Here is an 8,986-nt window from a genome sequence, read left to right on the forward strand (position 1 = left end):
CCAAGGTCAACCTCAATCCTTAGCATAAACCAACCAACTCCATAACTCCACTATTCTCATATAAGAGTAGGACAAATAGAATAGTAGCTTCAAAGAACTTACCTCATTTCTGTTCCAATCAAACCCTAGATCAGGTTGCTTCCAATCTTCTTTCTCCTCCTTGCAGCCAACCACCAATAACTTCGCTGATTCAATTCCCACTCAATACAAGCTGTGAATCCCATCTAAAATCAGAAACTAACCTCCTAGATTCAAAGACAACAATAAATCCACAAGTAACCATGCCACTTACCAATCCTTTCCTCTGTTTCAAGCCACCTCCGATTCCTTCTTGCAGTCGAAACCCAACGCAAGCTCCAACCAGATCCATTCTTCTCAATCCGATCAGATCAGTCTCCTCCCTCTCCGGTGAATGAAACAGAGGTCGATCCAAGAACTCCACCGAACTCTAGGCCTCTTCCTTCCCTTCTCCTTCCTTTTTCTGCCGAAAATCTCAAGCCGATCAACATCACAGGAACCAGCTGTGGAAATTCAAAAATCCAGGAAAAATTGAAGCAATCCAAAGAATCCATAAAACCCCTAAATCTAGGTTCAAGAAACCTAGAAATCCAAGATTTAAAGCTCCACTTACCGGCGTTTCTCTTCTCCTTCGACTTGCTGCTGCCGAACAGCCTCCACCACGCGAGCTAACCTTCCGGCACGACCTAGCCCCGATCTATGCAAACTCCGATCGCCTGCTTCCTCAAGCTTCGATTGGCACCGGTTTTGGGGCTCCCTGTAACGACCCGGCCCAGCCCATTTGGCGGTCCATTCGGCGGCCCATTTGGCGACCCTGGTGGTCGTCGACCGTCGACCGTCGGCCCGTCGACCGTGTCGTTACTCCTCTGGACTTCCCACCCCTGGAAGTGGGTTTTTGCCTTCCCCAGGATTCGAACTCTAGACCTCCAGGCTAAGTACTAAAGTTTATGAATCCTGGTACCAAGTGTTCTTGAGATGGTCAACCTCAATCCTTAGCATAAACCAACCAACTCCATAACTCCACTATTCTCATATAAGAGCAGGACAAATAGAACAGTAGCTTCAAAGAACTTACCTCATTTCTGTTCCAATCAAACCCTAGATCAGGTTGCTTCCAATCTTCTTTCTCCTCCTTGCAGCCAACCACCAATAACTTCGCTGATTCAATTCCCACTCAATACAAGCTGTGAATCCCATCTAAAATCAGAAACTGACCTCCTAGATTCAAAGACAACAATAAATCCACAAGTAACCATGCCACTTACCAATCCTTTCCTCTGTTTCAAGCCACCTCCGATTCCTTCTTGCAGTCGAAGCCCAACGCAAGCTCCAACCAGATCCATTCTTCTCAATCCGATCAGATCAGTCTCCTCCTTCTCCGGTGAATGAAACAGAGGTCGATCCAAGAACTCCACCGAACTCTAGGCCTCTTCCTTCCCTTCTCCTTCCTTTTTCTGCCGAAAATCTCAAGCCGATCAACATCACAGGAACCAGCTGTGGAAATTCAAAAATCCAGGAAAAATCGAAGCAATCCAAAGAAACCATAAAACCCCTAAATCTAGGTTCAAGAACCCTAGAAATCCAAGATTTAAAGCTCCACTTACCGGCGTTTCTCTTCTCCTTCGACATGCTGCTGCCGAACAGCCTCCACCACGCGAGCTAACCTTCCGGCAAGACCTAGCCCCGATCTATGCAAACTCTGGTCGCCTGCTTCCTCAAGCTTCGATTGGCACCGGTTTTGGGGCTCCCCTCGTGCTCGATTTCATTGGAGAAGGAAGACTGAGCGGCTGCGTCGCACGAGTGGGAGAAGAACAGTAGGAAAGTCGCGATGTAAAGGAGAAGAGGGCGGCGTCCGATATGGAAGAGGAGATTGCAGCTTCGGTGAAGGAGGAGCGCTGATCGGGAAGAGGAAGGAAGAAGACTTCGGCGTGATTGGGAGAAGGAATCGCGATTTTGCGATTTGAGAAGAGGAAAAGGCTTAACGGGTTTAGGTTTAGTGGGTTACGGGTTTTAAGAACCGGATCCTTTAACCTATAACCCTATCTCTTAAATGGGTTCAATCTTAATGGGCTCAATCTTTGGGCTTTATTTGGGCACAAGTAATGGCTATTAATTGGTATCTAATGGGCTGAATCATTTGGCTTAACATAAGGATTAAATGAACTCCTCTAATTAGCCTCTTAGTTAGGCTAAAGGTTTATTTTAATTAGGTTACCTCATTAACCTCAATTAAAAACTTAAATCCTTTATTTATTAAGCCTTCAATGACCAATTAACTCCTTAAACCTTGTTAACCAATTAGGGATATTTATGATTAACCCTAAAATTTTCTGATATCTTACACAACTTGTAAACAACTCGTATATATGGGCTTATTTGGCTTCAACATTAAGAACAAATTATTTCTCTCTTTCTCCCCTTTTATTTCAACAATATTAACTTGGGTACACAACAATATAAGATATCAAATAGAACATGATTGCAACGATACTATCATCAAACAGGAATAGGATGAACTAGTAGAAAAAAGATGGTTTCCTTCATCGAGGTGTTAGATTCTGTGAATGCATCACCATGCTTGTATATAAATTCTGTAGTTCGTGTAGAGTGGAGAAATAGTTCAACTACTTCCCTAGATAATCCAGTTGCAATAAGGAGCTCCTCGTTGATAGTCTTCCATGCATCTTCAACAAAGCCTAGGAGCTTCTCACGTACAACATCTTCTAATGTTCCATGTTCCTTCATATTGCAATATACTGTTGAGGCAACATGTGCCCTCTTTTGTTCTCGCTTCAACAAAAAAAACAAAGTCTATCAAGCATATATAAATTTGCATATGTTCTAGGGTTCCTATTGGGATTATAAATTCACATACACAAAAAAAATTCTTAAATTATGGTTACTTTATATATACCTCCTTTGAAGTTATGTCATTTGTGATGCGACCAATTGTTCCACAAGCTTTTGTGATCTTTGGAGAGCTTTTGAACCATTCAAATGCATCCTTTGTGCCAACTGCCTCCTCCATGCCACTCAAAAATACGCAATAAAACAAGATAAATCCAACACTTCTGATTGAAACACGCATGTGCTCTTCTAACTTGGCCACATACTTGTCATCCCTCCATTTGCATTCCTTAAAATAAGTTTCAGCTTGAATTTTCCACTACACATAGTTAATTAACAGATAATATATATATATATATATATATATATATATATATATATATATATATTCTGGTAGTTGATCTACTACATTAGGGCTCCACCTACATGAATAAAAATTTGGTTGGTCATCTTACAAAAATTAAAACATGATTTTATTATAGTTATGGTTCACAATAGATGTCAATCATGCCTTTGGATTGCATCTGTGAGTAGTCGACTCTCTTCTAGTGTGTTGCAGCTATTATAGGTGTCATCCAAGACAGTAATTAACATAAGTAGCATAGTCGCGAGCATTCAAGCACGAGAACAACTAGGTTCATGACGTATCACCATCACCCAACAATAAGATTCCACCACTCGTTCTCGAACAAAATTTAGGTGCATAATGTCTAAATTCAAATTCTTCCACCATCTGCATGCCAGTGTCATATATAAGGTGCCTTATATAAAATGGTCAAACTAATTAAACACGTACATCAAAATATTTGACTCATTTTATGTCTAAAACTTACGTGCACACTTTCTTGAGCTCCTCCTGGTGGAGACATTGTAATATGTTGAAGTCCAATTTTGCAAGCTCAAGCATTGATTCATTTTGAGTCGGTTCATCTTGGTAGATAGAGATGTAGCATCTGGTGAAAAGTCGTTTCATGCTTCGTTGAATTGGTGTCTTGAGAGTGAGAGATACTAGCTTTGCAAATATAGGATTTAGATCTTTTAACAAAGATGTAAGATTATCTTTAGTGAAAGAAATGGCTTCATCGAGTATAGTTTCTTTTTTAGTTCCAAGGTAAGCCGCATTATATAAGCTTAGGAGCCCCTTAGCATCATCTTTTAGTTCTTCAATTGACAACAACTACTTTCTACATCTCTATGTACGATGAGATTTCGGATACCTTCACAACACCATTAATAAGACAATGATTTTTTATTGGCATCCAAACTCAATAGTCGTCACCTCTAATGTCATTAAGTTTGCATGGTAATTGATATAGGTGATGTAGATGACGTGACTCTAAGATGAAAGTGAAGAATCAAGCCTAGGGTTAACTTGACAATGCTAGTCAAATGGACTCGAGGGAAGATAGTTCCACCCGAAGTGAAATTAGGTCGAGATGGACTAAGGGCTCAGTCTCATATCGCAATCTTAGCCACCACGGCCATCTCGGCACCTCGGCCATCACGGCCGTCTCGGCCATCACGGCTATCTCGGCCATCTCGGCACCTCAGCCATCTTGGCACCTCGACCACATCGGCCACCTCGGCACCTCATCCATCTCCACCATCTCGGCACTACGGCCATCTCGGCACCTCGGCACCTCGACCATCTCGGCCATCTTGGTCATCTTGATACCTCATCTCAACAGCTCATCTCAGCACCTCATCTCAACACCTCGGCACCTCAACCATCTCAGCACCTTGGTTCGGCACCTCATCTCAACACCTCAGCATCTTAGTCATCATGGCACCTCGACCATCTCAGCCCTTCATCTCAGCACCTCATCTCAACACCTCGACACCTTGACCATCTCAACATCTCGGTACCTCATCTTAGCACCTTAGCATCTCAGCAAGAGTTTAACATACAATTCATATTAGGTGTGTAATTATCATAATACATATTGTCACCATAATTCTAAGATTGCATACCATCATTAATATTATCATAAATGTCTACAACCCATAAACAACTCGTATATATGGGCTTATTTGGCTTCAACATTAAGAACAAATTATTTCTCTCTTTCTCCCCTTTTATTTCAACAATATTAACTTGGGCACACAACAATATAAGATATCAAATAGAACATGATTGCAGCGATACTGTCATCAAACAGGAATAGGATGAACTAGTAGAAAAAAGATGGTTTCCTTCATCGAGGTGTTTGATTCTGTGAATGCATCACCATGCTTGTATATAAATTCTGTAGTTCGTGTAGAGTGGAGAAATAGTTCAACTACTTCCCTAGACAATCCAGTTGCAATAAGGAGCTCCTCGTTGATAGTCTTCCATGCATCTTCAACAAAGCCTAGGAGCTTCTCACGTGCAACATCTTCTGATGTTCCATGTTCCTTCATATAGCAATCTACTGTTGAGGCAACATGTGCCCTCTTTTGTTCTCGCTTCAAAAAAAAAAACAAAGTCTATCAAGCATATATAAATTTGCATATGTTCTAGGGTTCCTATTGGGATTATAAATTCACATACACAAAAAAAATTATTAAATTATGGTTACTTTATATATACCTCCTTTGAAGTTATGTCATTTGTGATGCGACCAATTGTTCCACAAGCTTTTGCGATCTTTGGAGAGCTTTTGAACCATTCAAATGCATCCTTTGTGCCAACTGCCTCCTCCATGCCACTCAAAAATACGCAATAAAACAAGATAAATCCAACACTTCTGATTGAAACACGCATGTGCTCTTCTAACTTGGGCACATACTTGTCATCCCTCCATTTGCATTCCTTAAAATAAGTTTCAGCTTGAATTTTCCACTGCATATAGTTAATTAACAGATAATAAGACCCGGTTATATATATATATATATATATATATATATATATATATATATATATATATATATATATATATATATATATGAAGTGAAAAAAGTGTAGCCAAGAAGCATCGACATACTTCTTCCTTGAGGTACAATATTCGAAACTTCTCCTCCGGTGCAAGTTCATTTTCAAATTCCTGAAAAGTGCTCAACATTTTGAGAAAGAAATCCCTTAAGTATTCTGGTAGTTGTTCTACTGCATTAGGGCTCCACCTGCATGAATAAAAATTTGGTTGGTAATCTTACAAAAATTAAAACATGATTTTATTATAGTTATGGTTCACAATAGATGTCAATCATGCCTTTGGATTGCATCTGTGAGTAGTCGACTCTCTTCTAGTGTGCTGTAGCTATCATAGGTGTCATCCATGACAGTAATTAACATAAGTAGCTTAGTCGCGAGCATTCGAGCACGAGAACAACTAGGTTCATGACGTATCACCATCACCCAATAGTAAGATTCCACCACTCGTTCTCGAACAAAATTTAGGTGCATAATGTCTAAATTCAAATTCTTCCACCACCTGCATGCCAGTGTCATATATAAGGTGCCTTATATAAAATGGTCAAACTAATTAAACACGTACATCAAAATATTTGACTCATTTTATGTCTAAAACTTACGTGCACACTTTCTTGAGCTCCTCCTGGTGGAGACATTGTAATATGTTGAAGTCCAATTTTGCAAGCTCAAGTATTGATTCATTTCGAGTCGGTTCATCTTGGTAGATAGAGATGTAGCATCTGGTGAAAAGTCGTTTCATGCTTCGTTGAATAGGTGTCTTGAGAGTGAGAGACACTAGCTTTGCAAATGTAGGATTTAGATCTTTTAACAAAGATGTAAGATTATCTTTAGTGAAAGAAATGGCTTCATCGAGTATAGTTTCTTTTTTAGTTCCAAGGTAAGCCGCATTATATAAGCTTAGGAGCCCCTTAGCATCATCTTTTAGTTCTTCAAAAAAATTTCCCTTTTTATCCTTGTACTTTTTAAATACATCTGCAAATTAAACACACATTATGCAATAAATATATAAATGTGAATAGAAGGAGGTGGATGAAAGGAGGAGACACCATAAATGAAATATTACCACATTGAGAGTTTCAAGATAATATGGTTGGTTTATAATATTTTACAAGTATTGATGTTGTGAACATATGCATAGGGAGAAACTCTCTTTTACGTATGGGTCCACAAGGGGTGCAAATATAGAGTTTGGATTGCACTGAACCAAGTTGACTTGCGAGGACGACTTGCGCATGTCGAATGCCAGACTCAAGCAAATCAGCCAATGTTTTACCAACTATTTTTTTGTTACATGCTCAAAAGTGCAATGAAAAAATTACTCAAACAACTAATCGTGAATCCATAACTGCCAGGGTGAGATGACCGACTATTGATGGCTGGCGACATCATTTTAATCTGGTCAATAAAGTCAGTAAAGTAAAGGTCATTTAACGTAACCAAAGGGGGCATGCTCTTATTTAAAGAAGTGAGATCTTGAGCAGAAACGGTGTACGAAAGTAATACCAAAAGAAAATTCCGCCCACCTGTGTTTCCCTCAAATTTTTCTCTGTCGTGTAATTTTTCGCTCGACAGATTTCCATGTTAGCATTCGAGTGTGAATTCAGTTCTCTGCAACCTTTAATATTTGGTGGTGATCGTGGTTTGCCATTGCATCTTAGGAAACAAACAACCCATGACAACCTCGAAGTATCGTCGGATGTGGGGTGAATCTGTTTAACAAAACTGCGTTAAACAGAGGCCTTGACATTGCTTTCTGACTGGGTACGATAACCCACACAGGTCGGACAACATTAGTAGTCAAGCACATAGCTTCCCTGATTCAGCAATGCTCTCCCAACTCAGCGCACAAGTAGCAACATCCCACTCCTATTTGGCCAACTCAGTAGTAGAGAGAAGGGTCCATTCGGTAGCAGTCGGTCTCACTCAGGAGTACTCGGGAAGCATTCAACTTTCTATTTCCTATAACCACTCTAGCGTTACTGTGCGCCCTAACTCATACTCTGCATCCCACTTGGGCTTGGGAAGTTCAGGCCACTCCAACCTAGCGGCACTCGAGAAACGCGAGAGCAGCTCAGCGACTTCTACTTGAATGGACTTGGGAAGCATCTCGACAGAAATAGGAGCTTACCTAGCAGCTTAAGATTATTAGCTCAAACCATCTCACATATAAGTCTAGTTTGATTTGTAATTTCAATTCAGATTACATTCATTATATCTCCAACAACAAGATTGTCCAACAATCTTAAAACAGATTTCATTTCTATTGAGATGACCATAGAAAGTGTTGAGGTATAACAGAATCATCACATGAAGGCCCTCTCCTTCCTGATTGGAAATGTTTCAATCAACCATGGGGAAAAGCTAGAGAAGCCACTGGTTAAACTTCGAGAGGGGCAGCAGAAGATGTTCTTTTGCCTGACCACATTAAACATGGCCCGATTCTTGACCAAGGAACCTTTCAAGCATGTTGAAGATGTTATTGATATCCAGACCATTAATACAGTAGAGACTTAGAATCATTTTGAGCTCCAATGCTAGAACTATATCCTCAACTGGCTTGTTGACTCATTATATACTGTGTATAGTACGAAGAGAATGGCTAAGGAGATGTGGAAGTCTTTAGACAAGAAGTTTAAGATGGAAGATACGAGGGCTAAGAAGTTCATCGTGGATCGATTCTTGGACTATATGATGGTTGACTCCAAAATGGTGATCAATCAAGTCCAGGAGCTTTAGTGATCTTGCACAAGATTCACTCGGAAAACATGGTGGTTAGTGAAATCTTCTAAGTGGAAACTATCATTGAGAAGCTGCCTTCCGGTTGGAAGGACTTCAAAAACCACCTGAAGCATAAGCGGAAGGAGCTGAATGTAAAGAAATTGATTGTTATACTTCAAATAGAGGAAGACAACAAGAGTTCATAAAAAGTTGTTCTCTCAGTCTACTATGAAAGCCAACATGGTCGATCATGGTCAAAGTTTGAAATGGAAGAATCCCAAATCTTCCACAATGAGATGCAGAGGAGGTGCAAGCAAGAAGAAGTTCTTCAAGAAATTCTTCAATTGTGATTGAGTCAGTCACAAATCCTTAGTGTGTAGAGACTCAAAGAAGGATCAAGAAGCCAACCTAAATGAGAGACTAGAAATGGACGACCTCTACGCTATGGTCTCTGAGTTGAACCTGGTGGGTTCAAACCCATGGCAACGATGG

At 40.2% G+C, this 8,986-nt stretch overlaps 1 protein-coding gene, 2 long non-coding RNA genes and 1 pseudogene across 4 annotated transcripts; all 4 read right to left on the reverse strand.

Moving 5' to 3' along the window:
• Window positions 1-105: 105 nt before the first annotated feature.
• On the reverse strand, window positions 106-770 carry LOC141818900 (uncharacterized). 2 transcript variants are annotated; one of them, XR_012601012.1, is made up of 3 exons: window positions 632-770; window positions 293-521; window positions 106-211 (listed from the first exon to the last, which is right to left on the reverse strand). It is a non-coding gene; the product is annotated as an uncharacterized LOC141818900 (long non-coding RNA). The 2 variants fall into 2 exon arrangements; XR_012601013.1 differs by having other exon boundaries at window positions 293-481; window positions 632-717.
• A 326-nt stretch (window positions 771-1,096) lies between these two features.
• Window positions 1,097-1,944, reverse strand: LOC141818903 (uncharacterized). The gene is made up of 3 exons (XR_012601014.1): window positions 1,623-1,944; window positions 1,284-1,512; window positions 1,097-1,202 (listed from the first exon to the last, which is right to left on the reverse strand). It is a non-coding gene; the product is annotated as an uncharacterized LOC141818903 (long non-coding RNA).
• A 570-nt stretch (window positions 1,945-2,514) lies between these two features.
• LOC141818901 ((S)-beta-bisabolene synthase-like) lies at window positions 2,515-4,523 on the reverse strand (annotated as a pseudogene).
• Window positions 4,524-4,848: 325 nt separating this feature from the next.
• Window positions 4,849-6,611, reverse strand: LOC141818902 ((S)-beta-bisabolene synthase-like). Its single transcript, XM_074706305.1, has 5 exons — window positions 6,376-6,611; window positions 6,054-6,275; window positions 5,829-5,964; window positions 5,435-5,686; window positions 4,849-5,310 (listed from the first exon to the last, which is right to left on the reverse strand). The coding sequence occupies exons 1-5, from the start codon at window positions 6,513-6,515 to the stop codon at window positions 5,017-5,019; spliced, it is 1,044 nt and encodes a 347-aa protein (XP_074562406.1). The 5' UTR covers window positions 6,516-6,611; the 3' UTR covers window positions 4,849-5,016.
• Between the last annotated feature and the right edge of the window lie 2,375 nt (window positions 6,612-8,986).

Source organism: Curcuma longa, unplaced genomic scaffold (genome assembly GCF_044706935.1).
Source record: "Curcuma longa cultivar G26 ecotype Majalengka, Jawa Barat unplaced genomic scaffold, ITB_CL_G26_1.1 contig_26569, whole genome shotgun sequence".
NCBI classification, from domain to species: Eukaryota; Viridiplantae; Streptophyta; class Magnoliopsida; order Zingiberales; family Zingiberaceae; genus Curcuma; species Curcuma longa.